Source organism: Oryctolagus cuniculus, chromosome 13, assembly GCF_964237555.1.
Source record: "Oryctolagus cuniculus chromosome 13, mOryCun1.1, whole genome shotgun sequence".
Classification (NCBI taxonomy): Eukaryota; Metazoa; Chordata; class Mammalia; order Lagomorpha; family Leporidae; genus Oryctolagus; species Oryctolagus cuniculus.
In genome coordinates this window covers 34,522,808-34,549,561 of record NC_091444.1, presented here as the reverse complement: position 1 = coordinate 34,549,561, position 26,754 = coordinate 34,522,808, and the positions used below count along the sequence as shown (strand labels likewise).

Here is a 26,754-nt window from a genome sequence, read left to right as displayed (position 1 = left end):
CCACTATAATAGCAACATATTCTTTTAAATGTATGGTGATAGTGTATGGTGATAGTCATTCTTACACCAGAAATAGCACTACTGCTGCTCCCTTCAAAGTGCTTTCTCGATCATGCTGATAGTTAAATCTACTCATTCTTTCCTCTGTGCTTATCTTCCTGCCTGCTTTTAACTACTCCTGAGAACTTACTTCTTTGGGCCTCTTTGATGTTGGTCTCCTATGCTTTTTCTCTGATCATCCCTTTGTTGAGATGATAATAATAAGCAGTTTATATGTTTGTTACTATTTATAATTTCACAACACTGTCATATCTGATCCTTAAAACTTTGATTTGGGTGAAAACAGTCTTGAACCAAGAGGCAGAAGATTTGTGACGATTTTTTGAATAAATATTTATTATAATATGTTCACTGTTAATGTGCCTAGGACTCTGCTAGGTGCTGTAGTAGCACAGATTAAAGTCACAGTGCTGGGGAGCCAGCATTGTGGTATGGCAAGTTCAGCAGCTGCCTGCCATGCCAGTATCCCTTATGAGTTCTGGTTCAAGTCCCGGCTGCTCCACTTCTGATCCAGCTACTTGCTGATGTGCCTGGGAAAGCAGCAGAAGGTGGCCCAAGTGCTTGGGTGCATGCCACCCATGCGGGGGATTCAGATGAGGTTTTTTTGCGCCTGGCTTTGTCCTGGCCCAGCCCTGGTTGTAGCAGCCATCTGGGTAGTAAAACAACAGATGGAAGATCTCTCTCTCTCTGTAACTCTGCCATTCAAATAAGTAAATCTTTAAAAATAAATAAATAAATAAAGTCACAGTTCTGGACTTCAAAGAACTCCTAGTCTAAGACAGGTAAGTAGACAAGATGTTTGGGTAGCAAAGAAAAAGTAAATACTTAAATTTTAATATATAAGTGTATTTGAATCAGTAAAAATGGGCAAGAAGAAAATGTGTTCCAGCAGAAAGCCCTGGAAATAGGAGGTAGCTTGTTGTATTGAGAAAACTACAAGTAGTTTAGGCTGGTGGGATGAGGGGCTGAGGGAAGAAGAAAAGCTGAGCGTGGAGGACGTCCTGTGCCAGCTTAGATTATGAGTTTTCTCGACTGCTTAATATAGGATCTGGCACATACGGTAAGGGCTCAGCAAATGGCAGCTGTTATTTTATACTGAAGACATGGGGCAATTTTAATCACAGGAATTATATGCTCAGATTTGGTGTCTGTAGGCCATTTGAATAATCTTGGCTAGGGGTACTGAGGTGAAGTCTTTTTGTCTTGTGTCTCCTGCGAGTTTCTTGTCTCAGAGTGTTTCTGAGAGAGAACTTTTACCTCCAACTTATCACTCCATAGACATGTCCAGTAAAAGCTTCCTAAGTACTCAGTGAATCAAAGCGCTCTTTCTGAGCTAGGATTATAACTCTAACCTTCTTTAAAGTGTTTTTCCCTCTTACTAACCTTGTAAGATCGGTATGCATCTTTATCAAGAAGCAAAATTCTTAGGTGATCTTTATTATTAGCACACTCTGGCTCTGGGCTTTATGGCAACATAGCTCATGAGAGCCAAATTATATGTGAGCTTAGTGTGATACTTTTCAAGTTCTACCACAAAATTAATTGCATCTACTACTGATAAAACTAACAGTTAATTAATGAAAGCTTACCACATTTGAAGTTTTACAATTTGTGTACTTTTTACTTTCTGTACCATTGTAATGTCTTGTTACTTAAATTATTAAATATTATAGCATTTTGTGTCCTTTTGTCTTAGGTTGGAAAATCCCCAAAAGATAGGCTATGCCGAAGGGTAAGTGAAACCCTTACCTAGTGGAATAGCTATGAATCCTACACTTTCTGTAGTAACTTATTAACTGTGCGGGAGGACTTTGCCTGTTACCATTTTGATGACATATTAGGAGATAAGAAAAATGGAAAGAGAATACTTAAGGAAACTGGTGGTGAACTATGGCCAATTTTAATTTACCTTTCCAGATTATCAGAGAGCATATTTAACCTAAGTTTTCATAAGATGTGTTCAACTTTGGACTGTGGACAGGATCGCATGCTGCCATTACTGCATATTTTTGCTCTAGTTCAGATTATAAGTTTATAATAGAAGATTCCAGCATCAAATTGAAGCATATCCATATGTGTCATGAATCTTCCACCTACATGTATTAACTGTCACACAGATATGATATTAACCAAATAATATTATAGCCCACAGACACTGAGCTTATATTTGAGGCCACTGATTAATCGTGGGAGCTTTTACTCAGAACTTTTACATGTTCTTAAGAAATGTTGGTACATGTGAATCCAGCTAATTTAGGCCCATAGCCCCCACAAAAATGACCACTGTTGTAGAATTATTGTGTATTCTTGAGAGTGGTGATGTAATTACAGTTGTGCATGAGTGCACAGGCAGGCACACATATACTTGCTTTATGTACCTTGGGGATGTTTGGGATGTATTGGTTGTTGGTTTAAAAATATCCTGGCCCCTTGGTTAGAGCTTTTAAGACACTACCTGTGGCCAGTGGATGAGTCTGGAATTCTGTTCTCCAGCTAGGGAAATCTAGTTTTGTTCAGAGAATTCAGCTCAGTCCCTAAAAGATGTGCTGAAACCAGACCAGGGTGTTCTCTTAGAACTTTTCAGGTTGGATGCTTAGGTGTGGATCTGACTGTCCACCATGATCCTTTGGCTCTCATAAATGCCTTTGCAAGCTGTGCGGTGCATGTGGGAGTGCTGCCATCTGTTGGGACTGAGGAGAATGTAATTTTACAATACATAAAGCACACTAATTTTTTAATTGACAGTAGTACTACTTTTTTAAAGCCTGAGTTTAAATTTGGTTAACATTAAAGCACCTAAAGGAAGTAACTTATGCCAAAGCTTTAATTTTAAAATTCCTGCCTATTCAGTGTAGAGGTCAATTGCCTTCTGTTGTTTCTCTGGTGTTAACTGTAGCAGTTTCCCTGCAGAGGCTTAATATGTTCCTCTTTAACAGGATGTGGGGATGAGCGACACAGCAGTGACATCTTTCCTTGGCTCCTGTCTGGATCTTCTTCAGACGTTAATGGAGGTAAAAAAAAAAAAAAAAAAAAAAAAAGTCTATTTCCATTCTAAACTGCTCCTGAAATATTACTCTGAACATCATCAGATTTAAGAAAGGACTTTTGTAACAGAATTATTTTTTATTTATTCCCAATTTTTATTTCAGTCTAAATAAAAGTGAAGTTTCTTACTAAAATTAGACTTTGCATTTTTTCCATTTGTGTGTATCTGTGTATGGAATAGGCTTTGCATGGTGCTACTGAGAACCTCTTCATTAGGATAGTTGTAAGTTCTTCTCCAATTCTGAACGCATTCCTCCATTCTCAACACCTTTAGGCAGATGTTAGCAGGGATGAAATGCAGGCGCCTGTCCTGGACACAGAGGATGCCTGGCTTTCTGTGGAAGGCCCCATCTCGATAGTGGAGCTGGCCCTTGAGCAGAAGCACATCCACTACCCGCTGGTGGAGCACCACTCCATCCTGTGCTCCATCCTGTACGCAGTCATGAGATTCGCTCTGAAGACTGTGAAGCCACTTTCACTTTTTGACAGTAAGGTAAGACTTCATCAGATTTCAGAGCCACTTTAGTTTCAAGTTTAGCAGGTACATGGATCTTTCCCCCCGCAAAAAAAATTGACTGATTTGAGAGCGAGCTCCCATCTGCCAGCTCACTCCCTGAATGCTCATAATGGCCGTGGGCCAGAGGCCAAGGTGCAAGCTGATAACTCAATCCAGGTCTTCCACATGGTGGCAGGAACCCAACAATTTGATCCATCACCACTTGCCTCCCAGGGTGTGTTTATAAGCAGGAAGTTGGAGTGAGGACCCAGAGCTGGACATCAAAAGCAGGCAACTTAGATATGGCGCCTAGGCATCTTAACCACTAGGTCAAATGCCCTCATTCCCTTGGCTGGTACAACAGTCCCTCCAGCACTGTGCTGCAAGAGCATAGGCATAATCAAACAATTCCATGCTCGAGACTTCGAGGCTCCTTTGTAGGATCAGGTTCCAGGACCACACATTTTGGTCACTGTGAATGGTAAACTGTCTTCTTCCCCACGCAAGGACTAAATAAGAGACACAGAGGATGCAGATAATTGGAGATAAAATGTCAGCTTTTGTTACTGAGCTTTCTACTGGTAGAAATTAGGTTGCAGAACACAGCTTAGGCTTGTAGGAAAGGGAGTACATTAGTTTACCCTCAGATGCAAGATCTGCACACTCAAGGACAGCATAGCCAGACGCCTGCAAGCCCCCTTAAGGACTTGTGTTCTTCCTGCATGAACACTGCCTCCCTCAGAGGGTGAGCAAGGGACTGCTGAGAATGTTCAGCTTCTTCTCCCAAATCTGGGGTGGGAAACGTCCACCCACGGGCTATATAAGGCCCACGAAGTCATTGGGTCTGGTCCTGCCGAGGCAAACGCCACTGGGACTCAAAAATCAATAAATCTATAACATGTTTATTTTAAAAGATTTATTTTATTTAAAAGGCAGAGGTAGAGAGAGAGTTGGAGGGAGGGAGGGAGGGAGGGAGGGAGGGAGGAAGGAAGGAAGGAAGGAAGGAAGGAAGGAAGGAAGGAAGGAAGGAAGGAAGAGGAGAGCGAGTGCCAATCTTCTATCTGCTGATTCACTCCCCAAATGGCTGCAACGGCTGGAGCTGTGGCAAACCGAAGCCAGGAGCTTCTTCTGGGTCTCCAGTGTGGGTGTAGGGGTCCAAACATTTGGGCCCTCTTCCACTGCTTTCCTAGGCCATTAGCAGAGAGCTGGATCAGAAGTGGAGCAGTTGGGTCTCCACTTGGTGCCCATATGGGATGCCGGCATTGCAGGTGGCAGCTTAACCTGCCACACCAAAGCACCAACCCCTAACAGGCTGATTTTTTAAGTTGATCATTTTGTATGGCTCACGAATGATACTATAAATTACCAAATGACCCTTGACAGTAAAAAGGTTTCCCACATCTGCCCTAAATCCACTGGTCTTTTTGGGGGAGCAGCGTGAATTGCAGCAGGAGCCTTGGAATATTCCCCTAATAGAACTCCTGCTATATGGAAACAGAGCAAGGAGGAAGAAGGCTCCCATAGCCATTGCTAAACTTTTCCTAACTTGTCAGCCATTCCTCTCTTGCACCCTGTGCTGTAGCTACTATCTTCCATTTCTCAGAAATCATCTTTATTGCTTTTTGTCCTTAATTCCAATGTTCAATTTTCATAGGTGATAATTTTGTGTGACCAGCTCCTGTTTATTTGTCAGGTTATTAAGTGTCATCTTCCCTTCAAAGGCTTTGTCTACAATCTTTGAACTTAGCATCTCTTTACTATTCGTGTGCCATGCCTGATAGAAAACAAGAGCTCATTAAATTTTTTAATTCATTTATGATTAAGGAGATTTGTTAGAGTTGCAGGGCAGCAGTATGCCCAGAAGATTGGAGGGCACACTGTTTACAATGTGGGAAACACTAGATATCAGGAGCTGATGAGGATATGGATTGAGGCGAGGTTGTAAGAATCATGAAGGGATGTAGAGGATTCAGTAACTTAATGCCAGACTAGATATTCTGCTGAAGGAGACAGAAGAGGTTACAGTTAAATCCAGTTTCAAGCTTGAAAAATCAGGCATGCTGTTTGCAAAGAAGCCTATTTAGAATGATTTTGGACATAATAAGTTTGAAGTATATGTTAGCAGAAATAATACTTTTTAAGAAATGTTTTTAAAGTACTAGAAGTATGGTAATTATAGCCTTAATAACTATATATACTTAAAAATACCGGTTTTGAATGAGTAACTTTGAGACTGTAAAAGTAAAATGTACTTAAAAGTTTATATGTGTAACCATTTATTGTATTTTGAGATTATACATATTTTGTATAAGTGCCTAGCTTGATACTGCCCCCACAGAGGGACCTTGCAGGGGCAGGTGTTTGGCACAGTGGTTAGGGTGACGTCTAGCATACCCACAGCCCATATCAGAGTGCCCAGTTCAAGTCTTGGCTCCTCTGCTTCTGACTAATGTGCACCATGGAAGGCAGCAGGCGATGGCTCCAGTACTTGCATCCCTGCCACCCAGACTTAATTCCTGGCTCTAGCATAACCCAACCCTGGCTGTTGCGGGCATCTGAAGAGTGAACTAGCAGAAAGAAGAGTATCTCTTCTCTTTTTACCTTTCAGATAAAATCAGAGTTAACTTTTTAAAAGTGGGAGTGATTTTATAAAACTAGAATACATCATCCAAAATGACGAGCATGGTGATGTTAGTTCCAACCTATATAACCCAAGGCAGCTGTGTGACTGTCATCTACAGAGGGACAATGAATCTGAATCCCACTGCTATTTTTTGCTTACTAGAAGTAGTTTCTCTTAGCCCATTTTCACATTCAGAAAGTGAAGATGATTATAGTGCCTACCTCATGGTCATTGTGATACTCAATATGCAGTACTAGCAGTATTTGAAATAACAAATAATGTGGTACTATTATAGGCCCTAAGACCAGCAGGTGGGAACTACGTAACAGATTGTGAGTGTGAGTGAGTGAATTCAAACAATGATATCCAAAATGTAGGTTGCCCTGTGAAGTCTGAGTGGCTTTAACCTACTTGGCAGTCCTACTGCATGACCTGGAGTCGTAGGTGACTAGGTATGGAAGGATATCGGAAGGTATCTGGGACAACTCAGTTGCAGAAGATGAAACAACAAAACAGGAGATGGTGAGGACACTGGCCACGGTACCCTGGCTAGAAGTGGTGGACTAGGAAAGACTTTTGTTCTGCATTGCATTTACTGCCAAGGAACTTATGAAATCTTATTTGCAGATATTCTGACTCTTCAAATACATCTGTTATCTTAAGTCATTTTTAAGCAGTCTGACAAGTTGCTTTTAAAAAGACTGAGTTTACATTATATATTAGTTATCTATTATTGTGTAACAAATTATTACCAAACTTAGCAGCTGAAAACAACAAGCACTTTTATTATCTTAGTTTTCATGGTTCAGTAATCTGGGTTCCTCTTCTCTAAGTGCCTCTGGGTTAAAGTCTCTCATAGGAGTACAGGCAGGGTACTAGCCAGGGGCATGGTCTTGTAGAGAGGCTCTGCTGGCTGTTGGAATACATAGGTGATCTATTTCCAAGCATCACTGTTGGCAAGATTCATTCTTGCCCTATGAGACCCTCCATAGGGCAGCTCCCGCCTTTCAGAGCCAAGTGAGAATGTGACCACTCAAGGCAAAAGGGACCACGGGGTCCCTTTGGAATCTGATCTTGGAAGTAACATGTTTTTAACTTCTAATTCTCTTTGCTAGCAGTGAGTCCCTAGCCCACATTCAAGGGAAGGGAACATAAAGTCATGAATACTCAGGAGGAAGGGATCACTGGGGAGACTACCTTAAAGGCTGCCTACCACATTCTGGGTAATTGCTGTAAGAATTAAATGACTAGAAAACAAAAGGCAACCATGAGTTATTCCTGATTAATTGACTTTGTTTTTTCCTAATAATCCACACTCACCAGTTTTCATGATCTTTCTTTTTAGGGAAAAAATGCATTTTTTAAAGACCTAACTTCAATTCAGTTATTACCTAGTGGGGAAATGGACCCAAATTTTATATCTGTACGGCAACAGGTAAATTACAGTTACTGGATTTCATTTTTTATTTCTTGGGAAAAAACCAGTAAGCAGAAATCTAGCTGGGCTTTAAAAGGATGACCACTTTCAAGGTATTCCTGAGAGCTGGCTTATCATTAAATTATGTTTTCCTTGTTTGATAATGAAAAAAAATTTGGAAAAACCACTATAATTGGAAAGCCAACAATTACTTTGATTTAGGTTTTTGGTTTGTTTTTAAGAAAACACGCTAATAAAACATTGCTGTCTTTTTTTGCATTTTCCAGTTATTATTGAAAGTTGTTAGTGCAGCTGTCCAGACCCAACATTCAATTGCAAAGGACAGAGATCACTCAGAAGAGGCAATAAGCACTTCTTTTGAGAAGGACCAAGATTGGCCAGTTCTGGCTGTGGATTTAGCTCATCACCTTCAAGTTAATGAAGATATTGTTAGAAGGCATTATGTGGTAGAACTCTACAACTACGGAGTTGACCACTTAGGAGAAGAGGTAATGACGACTCCAGGAATATTAACTGGGCTCAAGGTATAAAAACTGATAGTTGTAGTAAAGAAACCAGTATAAAGTACAACAAAACTTTTTGCTTTTCCTTTTATTAGAACTTCTAGGCACAAAAATACAGAATATTAAAATATAAAATGATAATCAAATTCCTAGTGTGCCAGGTCTGCTGCACAGGGATATAACATTAAACAGACAAGGTTCCTTTCCCATGGAACTAATAATCTATTTGTAGGAGCAAAATGCATGCTAAATTCTGTGTGGTAACTGCTATGAAAAAAAGAAACAGGACCATGTGAATAAAAAGAAGTTGCTACAATAGGGGGTGTTTAGAGAATATGACATTTAAACTGAACCCCCAGGATAAACAGCAGCTCACCACTCAGAAAACTTCAAGAACAGTACTAGAGAGAGAATCAACAAGGATAGAGGCCTTGAGATGGGGACCAGGTTGGTTACTAGATCCAGGAGAAGGGTCCGTATGGATGACCAAACATGAGAGCCTTTCAGAATTTGTGTGGAAAACAGAATTAGAAGATGCATATTTGATGCAAAGATTTTTGAGATTATGTACTTTTTTCATAATACACATTCTTCCCTGAGATTTTTGAAGGCCTCTTATAGTAAGAAAGGAGTAAAGAAGCATGAGGTTGGCAGGGACCAGACAGATCTCCTAGTATATGGTTATTCTAAGTGTATTTAAGCAATCATGAAAAAAAATCTAATGGAACGTTTTTTAACTGAAAGATTAAAAACACTGAATTGAAGATTTGGGCAATAAGAAAAAATAGCTGATGAGAATTTTGGGTTTAAATGCTGTTTGATTTGACTTTTACTTTGATTATATACATGGCCACAGATCAAAAAAAGAACTAGACTTCTTCATTGGCAACCCTTTTCCTATGGTGAGTATAAAGCTGTTGGCCCTCACTATATTTCTCTGTATTCCTATTCTCAGGCCATACTACAAGTCCATGACAAAGAGGTCCTTGCCTCTCAGCTGCTGGTGTTGACTGGGCAAAGACTGGCTTATGCACTCCTCCATACCCAGACCAAAGAGGGAATGGAACTGCTTGCCAGACTTCCACCCACACTCTGTACTTGGCTTAAAACAATGGTAAGTAAAATTAAATGAGCTCAGCCAGAAGGTCACTGGATGTTTTCTTAAATGCATATTTAATAATGGTTATAAAGAATCTTAATTCACCTAGTTACAAAGAAAAACATTGTTGTTGGGAAATAATTAACTGTGGTAACTCTAAAGTCAGCAACAATCATTGTTTAGTTGGATGGAACCCATGAGTTACTTTTGTATCCCCTTTTGCAGGACTCCCAGGATCTTCAAAACACTGAAGTGCCAATCACAACAACAGCTAAACTAGTAAATAAAGTAATAGAGCTTTTACCAGAAAAACATGGGCAGTATAGTCTAGCCTTACACCTCATTGAAGCTGTGGAAGCCATAGCTATTCCTTCTTTATGACATTTAGCTATTAAAAACAGTAACACAGTTGTGTGACTATAATATGAATTAGTGCATGGTTATTTTACATAGTGAGAGCTGGAATTTTAAGGTATGTGTTTTTCTTTTGTAAACTAAATGAAAATACATTTAACTTTTAAAAAGTGCCATCCTGGCTAAATTCCACCCCTTTGGTTAATATTGAAGATAAACTATAAAGATGTATCAACTATGCTATAGTTACTGATACAGAGGTTTTACTCTTTATTTTTAATTCAAACACTTAAGTAGTTTTATTGTTAAATTTTGGTATTTAAAATTGGTTATAATTTACAGATTATGTTCCTATTATGAAAGTCTATATTTCATATATAAAATATTGTAATTAAATTTAAATGTGTTTATGTACAGACTGTATTCGTAAAGTTAGAGAGACATCCCCCTCTCCTTTAATAAATGTTGAGAACATGCGTCTGTTACCGTGCTTAATCCTATACTGGGCTGCCACATGGGAGTTCTGGATGCTGACAGGTTCCTATCCCAAGGTTGTCTGCTCATCAGAAGATGACAACCTTGCTTGAGGAGGAAAAATGGATTGAAGATCATCGTATTCAACAGAAGGGACACTAAATAGGACCCCTTAATCTGTTGAACTTGCCAAAATTGAGAATCTGAGATGTGAACAACACAGCAAAATTATAAGTTAAAATGTACTTTTTTGCCAAGTTGCAAAGTTTTAGACCTATCAGGTAACTGTAAAAATGTATTACCTTGTAAAACTTACGTTAAAAGAGAGTCTAAAAAACTTTTTTCCCTACAGGTGTTTAGAAATGTCTGCTTCTGGAATTTGGAGATGTTATCTGACCTTGAGAACAGTACAGAAAAAATGCTTAGTGTTATTACAGCATTAGCAAACCTACCTCACAGATGAGAGGATAAAATACAACAAATTTTGTACCCTATAGTGCCTACAACAGTCCAAGTGCTAAACACTTACTGATTAAAACAAAACTAACCAAAATTCTGTAAAAAGTACTTTGAGCTCCACAAAAACCTAGTGTTTATTATAGTATACCCTTGGAATGTAGCCATACAGTGCAATTATTGTCATTTGTCAGGGATCACAATTGTTATTCATAGTAACTCATTGTGATACAGAAGCTTGTTTCTTCACTTTCTCCTGAGAAGCTAACTCTGAGCAATTGTGCAGAGTTGAGGAATATGTCTTTCAGGGATTATAAAGAGATGTAGAAATTTGAGAAAGACAATGTGAATTCTTTAACTAAAAAGATCACATTTAAAGTAATATCTTTACTGGCAAAAGCTCAATAATTGCTATTTGAGTGACTATCAAAATTTTAAGTCTTAAAAGGTAGATTTTTAAGATGACTTGAATATTTAGGGTGGGGAGCCTGCGAGGCTCATCAAGGCACATATTGTGTATAGTAACAGCATTGGAAAGGGCCTTAAGCTAATCCAACCTCCCAGCTTCTGCTTGGATCTCCAGTACCCCAGACACATTCTAGAATTCTTGCAGGCATATTTAGCTTTATAGTCTAGTTATCTGTGTCCTAAGGAGATTAGTTCTTTCTGTGATTATTCTAAATACTCTGAAATTAGTGTGAATTTTTAGGAAATTGGTCAAGAAACTTGGGAGTTACAGATACCCTTAAAGATTAAATCCTCAATTCCATTAGCACTTTTTTGGAAGGGTTTCTTATTAAGCATTTTAGATAATAAAACTGGTTAAACTTACTCCGTTGGGACATAAAGTCTCCAAAGTTAGTGTTAAATCTTAGGATAACAAACCTTATAGAATGTTTAAATTTAATTCTGTGTTACATGGTTAGGAAAAGCAGATATTTTAATACTTCTTAAAGGGCTTTTAAAATAAATTGGATAGGAAGAAAGAAAAATTAATACGTATATGTGCTTTCTGTAACAATGAAGAGCTACCAATCAAGGAACTAGATGTTACATGGAATAAATGTGTGGCACTTATTGTAGTTACTGATGGGAAGACAAATACCAGTAATGTTTTCCGAGTATTTATACTCCCACCCCCTGCACCTTCTCCATTAAGTCTAATGCACTTTTTTTACTTTGTTAAATACACTTACTTAATGTTGAAGAAAAATGTTCAAATAATCATAACTTCAACATTACAGGTTGTGTTTAGACAGAGCTAAAGGGGCCAGATCATTGAGACAAAGAGCATATGGCACTAAGCTTCTAAACATTTCATACTTCTACAAAAAAAGTCTCACCTTTGTTACAAAAATTCATCTAAGATCAAAGTAAACATTCTTATATTTAAAGTTGTAATTTAAAGTCACAGAAAACCAAGACTTAATAAAACTAAGCTTAGGTTGAATGTAACATTAACTTAGAAGTGGCTGTAAACCATTTCATTTATAAGAGACAAGTCTTTTTACAGTATACTGTAGCTACAATGGAAGTCCTCTCTACTCCTGACAGGAATGAATTTGCTGGGCTTCTAAAATTTAATTTCTGCTGAGTAGAATTAGTTATCCTTAGAAAGATTTTAATCCAATACTGAACTGTTTATAAAATGCTCTATTATCTATTGTAATGTACTGTAAGTAGTGAAATCTTGTATATACTGCTATTTTCTGGATCTGTTTATCATTGTGAACTTATGTATATTAGTGAAATAAATTTTAAGCTTTCATGTTTAACATTCATAAATGTAAATATTGAGAGACCTCTTAAATAACAAATTTGGTGATGTTTTCTTTCTAATATAACCCCCACAACTAGCTGTTGGGAAAAGGCTGTTTTCCCCAGTGGGAAGAATGAGATGACTTTCTTCAGCTTTTAGAGGAAACACACTTCTGCCACTCTCTTCAAAACCATGCTTTTGTGCCACTCAGTATTCACAACTTTTAGCCAACACCAGTCAAGAGTTTACCAGAATGCCTTTATTTTCAGACATCATACCTTACTGAGTCAAAAAGATTTATAAAGTATAAAACATCTTCTGCTTAGCCATATTTGAAGGCAAGCCTATTGTCGATATTCTGAATAAGCTCATTATGGATATATATATACACACACACATATATATCTTCCTCCACACAGGTGTATTTCTGCTTATGTATATACATTATTCTTCAGTTACAGAAACTAAAGTTAGTATACTGTACTTTTATACTTCTGATGCAATTCTTATCCTTAAATTACTCTTGGATTCATTATCTGAATGTTGGGTATCTTTTTAATATTGTAAACAGTCCATCTAAGTTCCGAATCAGTACCATCAGAAGAAAGCTATTAATACCCGAGTACTATTTTCCATTAACCACTTCTGCACATCGGGGACAAAGTGTATCTGAAGACTCAGATGTATACTTCCAACAACGAGGGCATTTTTCTTTTGTAGTGGGCATGACAATTACTTTATACGAAGACTCTTCATGAATATCACCACCTATGAAAAGAAAGATACATGAAGCTAATTAGCAATAAATTTAGTGTTCCCACTGAAAATGTTCTGACAAAAGGAAATAAAAATGTCTGCACTATTAATACTCTTAGATATAAGACTGATTAAAAAAAAAAAAACTAACATTTCGGGGCCAGCGCTGTGGTGCAGTCGGTTAACGCCCTGGCCTGAAGCATCAGCATCCCATATGGGTGCCAGTTCTACTCCCGGCTGCTCCACTTCCCATCCAGCTCTCCACTATGGCCTGGGAAGGCAGTGGAAGATGGCCCAAGTCCTTGGGCCCCTGCACCCACGTGGGAGACCCAGAATAAGCTCCTGGCTTCGGATCAGCACAGCTGCGGCCATCTGGGGAGTGAACCAGCGGATGGAAGACTTCTGTCACTATCACTCTAACTTGTAACTTCAAATAAATTAAAAAAAAAAAATAACATTTTAGAAAGAATTAAACCAGAATTTTTACCATCTGGTCAATGCTGCTAATCTAGAACTTTAAACTGATGCCTATAAATCAGCTGGCACCTCAAAGGTATTATGAAAAACACAAGCAGCGTAAGCTTTCTCAGAATACTTGCTTGTTACTTTGTGTTAGTGCTGTTTCATTTCCATTTCCATCTCAGAGGATGGATCTGGTTGACAGTCCACTAGAAGAAAATTATCTACAAAACAGGCAGCAGAGAATAACCAAAACAATAGCCACATTTCAGGATGAGTGACCAAGGAAGAACCCCAGAACTTGGTAAGAGAATAACAGAAACCCTGTAGGACATGGAAATCTGGAAGGCAATAGAACAAAACTGACCAGCAACTGACACAGCCTGGGAGAATCCTCACCGCAGAAGGATAAACGGGACAGTCTTCAGCAGAACCTGATGACACAAATGCCTCGTGCAGGTGATCCTAGCTACAGGAGAGATCCACACTCATCAATGACCATGAGCCCAGTAAAGAGAGCTGCATAGATAGCTCATGGTTGTTTTGAGTCAGAGGAGGAATTCACATTACATCCCTATAAATTCACAGCACTGGCTGTGGTAGGCAGCATCCCGAGAGAAAGCACTGTTGGAATTCATGCTACCTTAGGGGACACAAGTCTTCATACACCCCCATCACTGGCATGCGCACTACCACATTAGCAAAGACAAACTGTACCTCAATCCACCTAAACCCAGTGGACCAACAGTGACCAACCTCAGCATTCTATACAGTGCTCTGCACTGCACGGGACAGGGGGGTGCAGGATGACATGGAGATGCTGCCCCTGGAACCCTTGAAGTAGAGGCACTTGCCTTCTCAGACTTAAGATGCATTACAACAAATTCCTACCCCTTAGCACCTGGATATCACCCACAGCCATGGAACTCCAAGTCAGGGGTCCCATGACCCCAGTCTGGTCTACCACTGCTTAGGACTCTGTACATGCCTGGTCCTCTCCCAGTGCCACTGCCACTCCTGGGGTTCCAACCTCTCTCATAGGTGACAGCAGGGGGTCCACATACCAGGCCTGCTTCCAGGCTTGCTCCCAAGACTCTGGCCCTTCCCCTGGGCAGTGCCTAGGGGCTGCTTTCCAGGAATCAGAAACCCTGCTGGGCCCCAGGAGTGTTCTAATCCCTGCTGCTACAACCATCAACTATAGCATCCAACTAGAACTAAAGCCAAAGTACCCTATGAAACCAACACCTGAAGACATACCTTCAGGAGGATGCCTTCAGTCTACGAAAGCCACCCTTTAAAAGCAACAGAAACCATCAATACACCAGTGTGTAAATGTTAACATAGGGACAGGAAAAATATGAAAAAAAGCAATATGACATCCCAAAAGGAACACAATAATCCTTTAGTAACAGACTCCAAATAAATTGATGAAATGCCTCCAAAAAATTTTGAAAGAATGTTTTATAAGGATACTCAAAAAAGAGATACAAACAGACGGCTAAGCAAAATTAGGAAATCAATACATGTTAAAAATGAGAAATTGAACAGAGATCTTGAAAAAGCCATACAAATCTTAGAAATGAAGGAACTCAGAAAATAAAAATACAATTGAAGGCCTCAACTACAGACTATATATTTTTCGAGAAAGAATATTAGAATTTAAAGAACATTTTTGAAACACCAGTGAAATTAAAAAAATTATACTAATAAAACTTTTGAGATTCAATGATTAAAGTCCTTGTCTCTTCCATTAAGAAACAGTGTTTCTTGTTCATACTATTTGCTGAACTCTTTTAGTGTAGGGTTAGCTTTACGATCATTAAGTAAACTGAAAATAGATCTTTGTAAAAATTTAGAGTGGAAATGGGAGAGGGAGGAAGAAGGGTTGGGGCGTGGGCAGGAGGGAGGATAGGGTGGGAAGTATCACTATGTTTTGAAATCTGTATATATGAAATACATGAAACGTATAAAATTTTTTTAAAATTTACAAATATTTATATTAACCCAACAGGTTTTTATTTTTTATTTTTTTCCGTGTGATGGAAGACTCACTCTCTTTCTGTCTCTGTCTCTGTCTCTCTCTGCTTCTCATTCTCTCTGTGTAACTCTGACTTTCAAATAAATAAAAGTTAAAAAAAAAATATTTAAAAGGGCATTTTTTAAACTTTTATTTAATGAATATAAATTTCCAAAGTACAGCTTATGGATTACAATGGCCCCCCCGTAACTTCCCTCCCACCCACAACCCTCCCCTTTCCCACTCTCTCTCCCCTTCCATTCACTTCAAGATTCATTTTCAATTCTCTTTATATATAGAAGATCAGTTTAGCATATATTAAGTAAAGATTTCAACAGTTTGCACCCACATAGAAACACAAAGTGAAAAATACTGTTTGAGTACTAGTTATAGCATTAAATCACAATGTACAGCACACTAAGGACAGAGATCCTACATGAGGAATAAGTGCACAGTGACTCCTGTTGTTGACTTAACAAATTGACACTCTTGTTTATGGCCTCAGTAATCACCCTAGGCTCTTGTCATGAGTTGCCAAGGCTATGGAAGCCTTTTGAGTTTGCCGACTCTGATCATATTTAGACAAGGTCATAGTCAAAGTGGAAGTTCTCTCCTCCCTTCAGAGAAAGGTACCTCCTTCTTTGATGACCTGTTCTTTCCACAGGGATCTCACTCGCAGAGACCTTTCATTTAGGTCTTTGTTTTGTTTTGTTTTTGCCAGAGTGTCTTGGCTTTCCATGCCTGAAATACTCTCATGGGCTTTTCAGCTGGATCCGCATGCCTTAAGGGCTGATTCTGAGGCCAGAGTGCTGTTTAGGACATCTGCCATTCTATGAGTCCGCTGTGTATCTCACTTCCCATGTTGGATCGTTCCCTCCCTTTTTTATTCTATCAGTATTTTCAGACACTAGTCTTGTTTATGTGATCCCTTTGGCTCACATATCCCTCTTAGTATTTTTTTTTTGTATGTTCTACTTAATACTTTTGGTTGAATACTGTAATCAATACACAGTTATTCTTAAGTGTTGAAACTTAACTGAAGGCCGGCGCCGTGGCTCAATAGGCTAATCCTCCACCTTGCGGCGCCGGCACACCGGGTTCTAGTCCCGGTCAGGGCGCCGGATTGTGTCCCGGTTGCCCCTCTTCCAGGCCAGCTCTCTGCTATGGCCAGGGAGTGCAGTGGAGGATGGCCCAGGTGCTTGGGCCCTGCACCCCATGGGAGACCAGGAAAAGCACCTGGCTCCTGGCTCCTGCCATCGGATCAGCGCGGTGCGCTGGCTGCAGCGGCAACCATTGGAGGGTGAACCAACGGCAAAGGAAGACCTTTCTCTCTGTCTCTCTCTCTCACTGTCCACTCTGCCTGTCAAAAAAAAAAAAAAGAAAAAAGAAACTTAACTGAAAAGTGATCCCTGTTAAATATAAGAGTGGGAATAAGAGAAGGAAGAGATGTGCAATTCGGGACATGCTCAAGCTGACTTGCCCCAAATAGCAGAGTTAGAAACATACCAGGGGATTCCAATTCAATCCCATCAAGGTGGCATGTACCAATGCCATCTCACTAGTCCCAGTGATCAATTTCTGTTCACAATTGATCATAATGATAGGACTAAGAACCCAACAGTTTTTTAAAAATTAGTTTTTAAAAATGCTTATGAGATGCCACTATGAGAATGAGTTCAATAAAACTTCCTTAAACTCTCATTAAGAATAGATAAATATGGGTGGACATTGTGGTTCAGCAGGGTAAGCCATGGCTTGGGATGCCTGGGATCGAATCCTGACTCTTCATTTCTTTAAATAAATTCATTTATTTAAGATTTATTTATCTGAAAGGCAGAATTACAGAGAGAGATGGAGGGAAGCAGAGTTTCCATCCACTGGTTCACTCCCCTGAATGGCTACAATGGCCACGGCTAGGCCACACCCAAGCCAGGAGCCTGGAAATCCTTTTAGGTTTACCAAACCAGTGCTCATATGGGATGCAGGTGACACGAGGCACAGCTTAACTTAATGAGCCACAACACTGGCTCCTGACTCTGCTTCTAATACAGCTTCCATCTTGGGAGGCAGATGATGGCTCAGGTGCTTGGGCTCCTCCCACCCACATGGGAGACCCGCATGGAGTTTTGGGCTCCTGGCTTCAGCCTCGCCAGCCCCTGCTATTGCAGGCATTTAGGGAGTAAACTAGTGAATGGAACGTCTCTCTCATAATCTCCCTCCACTCCCCGCCCCCGCCTCCACCCTTCTCTCTTGGCAACTCTGCCTTTCAAATAAATTAAAATTTTAATTTAGTGTATACGTAGTGGGAAATTTTAGAATCAACAATGGAGATGGGTGGGGTGGGTTAGTACTGGATCAAAGGAGAGGAATATTTCACATACAATGACAATTATTTATTCAAAGGACAGGAAGTAAACCTCCCTCCATCTTTTAGTCCTAGCTTTCATTTCCAAAGATCATCAATTGGGACACTTTTGAAAGCTGGTTTAGAAATTTGCAAGAGTTTACACTGTTTTTTATGAAAAGATGGACTCTAGCTATAACTTGTCTTTAGAATAAATCCTGTCCACTCGAAGTTGGAGGTGACTTGTAATTATTAAGTTCTGCAGAGACTACTTGTTCATTTCAATTGCTTCTTACCTTCTAAATTGATTAGGAATGTCCCATTAAGCTCAATTACATCGGTACTTTTCTCTCGTGGTTCCTGAGCCAGTAAAGTTGTCTGAGAAGCCATCATTAGTTCATTCAATTGAGAGGTGCTAGAAGTCTCCTCAGCTTGTAGCATCTAGAAGTAAGCATATGAAAGTTAATGTTTAAATTTTTATCCTAGACTGAGCTTATAAAAATAGACACTGGGGCTGGTCCGTGGCTACAAGATTAAGCCTCTGCCTACAGTGCCAACATCGCTTATGGGTGCTGGCTCAAGTCCCAGCTGCTCCACTTCCGATCCAACTCCCTGTTAATGTGCCTGGGAAAGCAGAAGATAGCCTAAGCACTTGGGCCCCTGCACCTACCCGGAAGAAGCTCCCAGCTCCTGGCTTTGGCCTGGCCCAGCCCTAGCCTTTGCAGCCATATGGGGAGTGAACCAGAGGACAGAAGAGCAAAGTCTCTGTTTTCTCTTTTCTCTCTTTCTCCCCCCCCCCCATTCTATCTCTGCCTTTCAAATAAATCTTTTTAAATAAAAATAAACACCATAAATTCTTATGTCTAGCAAGGAACCTTTTAGTAGCATTACATTGTGACCTAAAATACATTGATTCTTATTACTATGTAAGGTTTTAACTAAAACATCATCAACAGTATTCATTGAGAATATAAGCTTGTCTTCACTTTGTTAAACACTATGTGTCTCATTTCTCATTTTTGTCATAAAAAATTCTATATGGTGTTTATAAACCCATCTTACAAATGAGGAAACAGGCAAAGAGGTTAACTTGCCTGAGTTTCTCAACCAGTAAGTGGTAGAACTGCAACTCAAGTCTAGATTTATCAGCTTCAGAAAAATTCTGTAAAAATTTTCCTACATCGAGCAGGGGTTCAAGTACTGTTTAGGGGATGGCATTGTGGCATAGTGAATAAGGCCACCACCTGTGACACCAGCATCCCACATAGGCACTGGTTTGAGTCCCAGCTGCTTCACTTCTGATCCAGCTCCATGCTAATGGCCTGGCAAAAGCAGTGGAAGATGGCCCAGTGTTTAGGCAACCTGCCACCCACATGGGAGATGCAGATGATTCAGCCTGGCCCAGCCCTGGCTATTGTAGCCATCTAAGGAGTGCATCAGCAGATGGAAGATTATCTCTCTCTCTCTCTCTCTCTCTCTCTCTCTCTCTCTCTCCACACACACACACACACACACACTCTGACTTTCAAATAAATCAATGAATCTTTTAAAAAGAAAATAAAGTACTACCTAAATAAAGACTGTTAGCAATGTAGACCAAAAGTGGCAATCTGAATACAAAGAACCCTTCTGAAGTACACTAAATTTGGATGTTTGATACACTCAACATTTTTCATTGTAATTTTGATTTTCAAAATAAGTATGTAAGCTATGCAGACATTCCTTTAAAAAAGGAAGCCTGATGCAGGTGTTTGTCACAAGTGGTTAAGTTGCCACTTGGGGTGCCAGCATCCCATATCAGAATGCTTGGTTCGAGTCTGAGCTCATTCACTTCCAATCCAACTTCCTGTTGATGGGTCCCCTAGGACAGAAGATCATAGGAAACCCAGAGTGAATTCTGGGCTCCTGGCTTTGGCCTGACCCAGCCCTGTCTGTTGTAGGCGTTTGGGGAATGAATCAGTAGTTGGAAGATCTCTGTATCTACTTTTCAAATAAAATGAAAATAGATATTAAAAATATGTTGAAAAGTCCACAAGAAAACAAGAGACTCAAATTAGGCTTTAACAAGTTCATGTATTAAGTAACTGGCAAAACCAGTATTCTATCTGATAGCTATTAAACATGATTCTTAGAAAAAATAAATTTTATGGTTTGGAATATCCCAAAATATTTTTTTCAATATATATGATCCAAAACGTTACATTCTTTTTAGCTTATTAAAAGACTGAAGTCAAGCCAGCGCCGTGGCTCAATAGGCTAATCCTCCACCTTGCGGCGCCGGCACACCGGGTTCTAGTCCCGGTTGGGGCGCCGGATTGTGTCCCGGTTGCCCCTCTTCCAGGCCAGCTCTCTGCTATGGCCAGGGAGTGCAGTGGAGGATGGCCCAGGTGCTTGGGCCCTGCACCCCATGGGAGACCAGGAAAAGCACCTGGCTCCTGGCTCCTGCCAGGATCAGCGCGGTGCGCCGGCTGCAGCGGCGGCCATTGGAGGGTGAACCAACGGCAAAGGAAGACCTTTCTCTCTCTGTCTCTCTCTCTCACTGTCCACTCTGCCTGTCAAAAAAAAAAAAAAAAAAAAAAAAAGACTGAAGTCAAAATAAATATGATTATGTAGGAAAACTACACTGTATAGCCTTAGGTAGGTCACAGCTTTGATGGTCCTCAGGCTCATTGTGTGTAACATGTAGGAGTCTGGGCTTCACAACTTCTCCATTTTCAAATGGTGAACCTCTTACATCTTCTCATTCTCTATTACTAACAATCTCATACCTACTAGATGTTTCAAACTTCAACTCTTACTTACATTATTAAAAAGTTAAATTGAAGGAGCAGGCATTTGGCCTTATAGTTAAAATGCCAACTGAGATCCTTATATCCCACATTGGAGTCCCTGAGTTCAAGTCCAAGCTCTGCTCCTGGTTGACTGCCTATGAATGAGTACCCTGGAAGGCAGCAATGATGGCTCAAGTAGTTGGGTACTGAAATGGGAGATCTAAATTGGAGTCCCAGCTCCCAGTTTTAGCCTGGCCCAGTCTGGGGTGTTGTGAACACCTGAGAAGTGGTTTTGTATGTAGGAATTCTTTGTGTCTCAAATAAAATTTAAAAGTTTTTATTTATTAGAAAGGTGGGAGGAACAGAGTGAGATAGCTTCAATCTTGGTTTACTTCCCCAAAGCCCTCAATAGCCACACCTGGGCTAGGATGAGGTCAGAAGCCAGAAACTTAACACAGACTTTCCAGATAGATGGCAGAAACACCAAGTACCTGAACCATTACCTACGACCCCTCAAGGTATCACCAGGAAGGTTTAATTGGAAACAGAGTGGACTCAAACCAGATTCTCTAATGTAGGATGCGAGCATTTGACAGTGGCATCTTAACCAATGTGCAAAATGCCCACCATCCTAATAAGTAAAAATTAAAAATATTTTTCAACAAACTGTCATCATTACTTTTCAGAAAATTGGTACCAGTAAAACTTTTTAAAAATGTATTCATTTAGGCTGTCACTGTGGCATAGTGGATAAAGCTGCCATCTGCAGTGCCAGCATCCCATATGGGCACTCCTTCAAGTCCTGGCTGCTCCACTTCTGATGCATCTCCCTGCTAATGTGCCTGGGAAAGCAGAGGAAGATAGCCCAAGTACTTCGGCCCCTGCACTCACATGGAGACCCAGAAGAAGCTCCTGGCTTGTGGCTTCACCTTGGCCCAATCCACAATAGTCATTGTGGCCATTTGGGGAATGAATCAGCTGGTGGAAGATCTCTCTCTGTGCTTCTAACTCTCTAAAACTCTGCCTTTCAAATAAATAAGTAAATCTTCAAAAAAAAAAATCATTGCCAATTGTCTTAAGAATTTAAACAGAAATCTCAAGTCAGTATGTTAAACTATAAACCAATGGCCAATTGATCTCTATTATTTCTACTCTATTCAAGTAGAAAATTCTAGGTCTGGCACTGTGGCGCAGCAGGTTGAGCTGCTGTCCACAGTGCTGGCATCCCATATGGGCCCCAGTTCAAGTTCCACAACTCCTTTCAGGTGGCCTGGGAAAGCAGCAAAAGATGGCCCAAGTATATGGGCTCCTGCACCTATGTGGGAGTCCCAGAAAAAGCTCCTGACTCCTGGCTTCAGATCAGCCCAGCTCTGGCTGTTGCAGCCATTTGGGGCACGAACCAGTGGATGGAAGATCTCTTGTGTCTCTCCCTCCCTCTAACTCTGCCTTTCAAATACATAAATAAATCTTTAAAAAAAATGCAATGGAAATAGAGTGAATGCTTTGACACACATAATTTGCTGTAGCCAGCAACTTTTTTCAAGATCAACAAAATTAAAGATGGCAATCTTTTTGGGTTTGTTGTGAAGGACAAAATTCTCAGAAAACTAGAGCTTTTTTACAAAACCCCTAATTTTTGTGTATTCTACTACTGCTGTCATAGACACATGGGTCACCTATCTTCTAAACAGTACTGAGGCCTTCATGTCCCTAAAAAGTAACATGTAAATGTTACATATGCTGAGTACAGAGCTTACAAAATAAAGAAAAGGGCGCATAGGAAGCAGAAAAAAAATCAGTATTAAAAAAATTAGACATTTTAAGACAATAATAAATTTCAGGTGAAGCACGGCAATTTTAAAACCATTTCAAAAGGTACCAACTGCTGCATACCTCTATTATCTCAAAAAGCAAGCCAGGCTCTATCACAATGATAACCTCATACTCGGCTGCATTTTTACCAGGGATACTTCCAAGAAAGGAATCTCGCATTGCACACGCACTCTCTACTGCTTCCTCCAAGCCAGGCTTCTTCCAGATAGAACTTGTACTTATCCACCCAGTACGAAACACACTCTTGGGTTCTTTAAAAAAACAAAAACAAAAAGAAAATTCAATTACACATTTCCTCAGCTGAATATAAAACTCTAACCATTAAATATTTACCATTAATCGGAAATAGGAATTGTTATTTACGGTAGTCATGTGCTAAAATGCTAGTTATTTATAAAACATTTATTTCAGCACTGAGAAATATTTGTTATGTTTCAACAAAATACAAAGTAATATATCAAAGAAAAAATATGTTTAGAAAAATAAAATAGAAATATAATATTAGCAGTCATTGCCTATAGGTAAAGAATATAATTGACTTCTCCCCTTTCTTCTATTGTTCCTAATTTTCTTATACAGTCTAATACAATCAGGGGAAATTATCATAAAGTCATTAAAAGGCAGTATATTTTGTTTTAATAAAACCCTAAAATATATCTTGGAACATTTTTAAAGACATTTAAGAAAAAGTGGTTTCTCAACATTGTCATTTGGCTTGAAGGCCATTCTGAAATTCATCTTGCCTTGCACAGATAGGTGAAGAAACTACGAAATGACAGGACACATCATGTCACACAGCACACACAAAGTAGATAAAAACAGAAGTTGTGCTCTCATTAGGGCTATTTCTCACTTAAATAATTAACTATTCCTTACCTTTAATGTACGGTATGTGTTGGAATACCTCTTCAGCCAAGTGAGGAAGAATGGGAGCAAAAGAGCGAACTATTACATCCAAAATTTTAGCTAATGCGGTCTGACAGGAGCGCCGTTTGGGATCATTTTCATCTTCACAATAAAGTCTGAATAAAAACAGATTGACAACAGGATAGGATCTGCCTCAAGTTTGAATTTGTTCTTACTGTTTTTAGGCTATGGCTCTAAATCATCTTCTAATCAGATAATAATGTATTCTTTCATTCAGTCTTTTTTTTTAAAAAAAAGATTTATTTATTTAAAAGAGTTACATGGCATGGGAAAGGAAAGAAAGCTATCAATCTTCAGTTCACTCCCCACATGGCTGAAACAGCCAGGGCTAAACTCGGCTGAGGCTTCTTCCAGGTCTCCCCACGTAGGTGGCAGGGGCCCAAGTACTTGGGCCATCTTCCACTGCTTTTGTAGGCCATTAGCAAGGAGGTTGATCAGAAGTGGTGCAGCCAGGACTCAACCCAGCACAGGTGGGTGGCAGGCTCTACCTTCTACAACACAACGCTGGCCACCGTATAGTTTATCGGTTATCCTACAAGTGCATACACTTCTTCAAAAAGACTCTGTTATAACTATGTCCAATTCTGGTCTTCCGTCGATGACAGACTCTAGACTTCTGAGCTACAAAACAACTAATAAGTTAGTTGATAGTATTTAAAAAGCAACCTCCCAAATCCATTCTATGCTATTAATGTCTTAAGAAAGGAATGGGAGTTATAATCCTCATATGAAAGGTTACTGAGGTGCTGACAGATTGTGGCTGACCCCTCAAATTAGACTGACTGCTATAAAGACAGCACTGTCAGCGAGGTGGAAGATGACAGCAGCTGAGTATGACACTCTGGTGACTACCTGAACAGAGATACCAATTTAAACACCTATTCACGTACCAAGTCACCCTCACAAAGAGCTACAGAAGCCATGCAAGAGACCACAGCACTTGTTTTTAACATAGTAAAAGACACAATGAAGAAAGGAGGCAAAGAGTTGCCTGTATCACCACTCCCCCATCTCCAAGCAGCAGTATGAAGAGCTATATCACCTCCAACTTCAAAAAGACACAGCAAATTGAGCTGAGTCCTTAGGCTTGATTCCAGTGCCAGGCCACTGCGATAAAATTCAGTCAACACTTGCATCCTCTGGTCTGCTTTAACAAAAACCAGGAGGAAAATAAAGCTAGGCATCAGAAGCAACATAAAGATAGGTGGCAGGCCTATTAAAGGCGGCTCTGTACAGTGATCTGCCCTCAAAGAGATCCAACAGGCCAGTCCACTGCAGTGGCTTTCAATGTGGAGAGCCAGGGCTTCAGCAGAAGTCAGCTTATGAAGAGCACTGGCAGCTCTGCCAGCCAAGAGTAGGATCACCGGAAATGGAACTGCCCTGGAGTCAAAAGACTTCAGGTCAGAGCCACAGACCTTACTGGCTCTAAGCTGAAAAGCCCTTCACTCAGCCCAGCTTCCAAGGTGACCACTGCTGCCGAGGGGACGGCCAAGTAGGGTCAGTGACACTGCAGGCAGAACTGTAAATTTCCTGTTAGAGATGCCACTTGCCTTTACCTGGCCAGCTCTCTTCCCAGGCCAGGTAGGTAATGGAAGTCAACAAGGTGCCTTCCCCAAGGAGGTTCACACCTCCCTTAGGATGTACCCCATGTGAAGAGATAAGTAAGTCTGGGCCTCATAACTGACAAGGTCTTAAAGCCCACCAGATTATTATCAAGCCCTTCTGTCAGTTTCTATTTGCCTCTCAACCAGAAAACTTAGTCCTGGTTTAGATAGCATCTTTCTTAGGTGCTAGTAATGACTCTTTTGTTCTAGACCCTATCTAGCCCATCTGGGGCCTCATTCCTTTAATTATAGCCTCTACTCTAACATCAATGGCTCTACTCCCCACCTGTGTGTATTGATGGTCTTTTTCCCCAACTCAATGTTGTATGATTGTTCAGGATCTTCTCCACAAACACCTCTACCCGCAAAAGATGAGTGGCTTTTCTCCCGGTCTTGGCTGAGATCAGCTTTAAACCATGTCCATCAAACTGTCCTCACAAGGGTCCAGAGACACCCCTCATTTTTCTCCTCAATGAAATCCTCTCATTACCTGGTTAATGCCACTTTTAGGATCATTGGTTGCTATTCTCACCATTTTATACTACAGTGTCTGTTTAAGTGTTTGCAGCTTAAGTGTTTATAGCAGGTGATAATGGAACGAACCAAGGCCCTCAGCAACCAGGCGGTCAACCAAATGCTGCTACAGGGATATACTCGGCTCCCCACCCAGGAGACAGCGGCTTGAGACATCGCCCCATGCCAGCGAAGAGTACCTCGTCACCCCATGCCAGCAGGAAGTAGCTCTAAACACAGATCATCGTCCCTCTACCCCTCCTGGACTTCTGGGACTAATGTAATCCATACAACTCCTACTTTATAAAAAACAAAAGGGGGGAATGTTAGGAAAATGGTGCAGTCTTAACTATGGCACGATCTATACCCTGACACCATTCTAGGCTCTAGCCCCCGTTGCCATTGCTGGAAGCCAGGTGGCCACATGACCCAACCACTGGTGTCAGCACCCCCCACCCCCACCCTGATGGGATTCACTGCTCCCACTTCCCTGCCTGCCCCCTGGCAAAGTTTTAAAAGGACCTGTTCCTGAACACATGGCTCTCTCTCTCCATCTCCCGACCTCTCTCTCTCTCTCTTACGCTCTCCTTTTCCCTCTTCGTCCCTTCCATCCAGTCCTTCGGGTTCCCCAATAAACTCTTTCCCTTAAGAAAAAAAAAAAATTCAGCCAACAGGGCCCCATTGTCCCTAACCCGTGCCCATACCTGCAAACCAAATATTTGGACCCTCCACAGCCAGATGGCTAGGGGGACCTACCTCTGCCAACAGTGGAGAAAGACTCCAGAAGCTGGAGAACAGGACAAGAGAGGAAGCTTAGAACCTTACATTGAAGTTCAGAGCCCGGTCACCGCTTTGAACCCTACTGCTTGACCGAACCCAGAGGCCTCTACCCCCAGGCCAGTGCTTGCTGACAGAGGACTTATCCCATCATCAGAGGCCTGCACTCCATTAGGATAGACTTATTTCAGCAAATATCACCACCAGCTTCAAGTGGGCCTGATGTGCGTCCCTGAGACTTTGCAGGCCTGGTGACAGTGGGACCCAGAGGTGACACAGCTTAGTGCGAATTTGGGTGGCCAAGAGGCTACCTTCATCATTCCTCCACCAATCTTGGACAGATATCAAGGAACCACAGGACTGTATCTCTGGACTCAGTGCTGAGCTGACAAAGCTCAACAATGGGAAGATCCTATGTGTTTCTGCACCTGGGCCAGCAGCAAATG

At 40.6% G+C, this 26,754-nt stretch overlaps 2 protein-coding genes across 5 annotated transcripts in view; one reads left to right on the top strand and one right to left on the bottom strand.

Annotated features, from left to right (window-relative positions):
* Positions 1-12,365, top strand: part of RAB3GAP2 (RAB3 GTPase activating non-catalytic protein subunit 2) — a 114,138-nt gene extending 101,773 nt beyond the window's left edge. For 3 of the 4 annotated variants that reach the window (XM_051820585.2, XM_070055336.1, XM_051820588.2), the window contains 7 exons: positions 1,757-1,792; positions 2,997-3,071; positions 3,380-3,598; positions 7,570-7,659; positions 7,929-8,150; positions 9,121-9,279; positions 9,490-12,365. In XM_051820585.2, coding sequence (XP_051676545.1) covers positions 1,757-1,792; positions 2,997-3,071; positions 3,380-3,598; positions 7,570-7,659; positions 7,929-8,150; positions 9,121-9,279; positions 9,490-9,645 — 957 coding nt within the window. In that variant the 3' untranslated portion in view covers positions 9,646-12,365. The remainder of the gene's footprint in view (positions 1-1,756; positions 1,793-2,996; positions 3,072-3,379; positions 3,599-7,569; positions 7,660-7,928; positions 8,151-9,120; positions 9,280-9,489) is intronic. The other variant, XM_051820587.2, reaches the window with a different exon arrangement.
* A 181-nt stretch (positions 12,366-12,546) lies between these two features.
* IARS2 (isoleucyl-tRNA synthetase 2, mitochondrial) overlaps positions 12,547-26,754 on the bottom strand; it is a 76,352-nt gene continuing 62,144 nt past the window's right edge. The window contains exons 20-23 of the mRNA XM_008268410.4: positions 23,364-23,509; positions 22,548-22,738; positions 18,180-18,324; positions 12,547-13,075 (exon numbers count right to left, since the gene is read on the bottom strand). Coding sequence (XP_008266632.1) covers positions 12,933-13,075; positions 18,180-18,324; positions 22,548-22,738; positions 23,364-23,509 — 625 coding nt within the window. The 3' untranslated portion in view covers positions 12,547-12,932. The remainder of the gene's footprint in view (positions 13,076-18,179; positions 18,325-22,547; positions 22,739-23,363; positions 23,510-26,754) is intronic.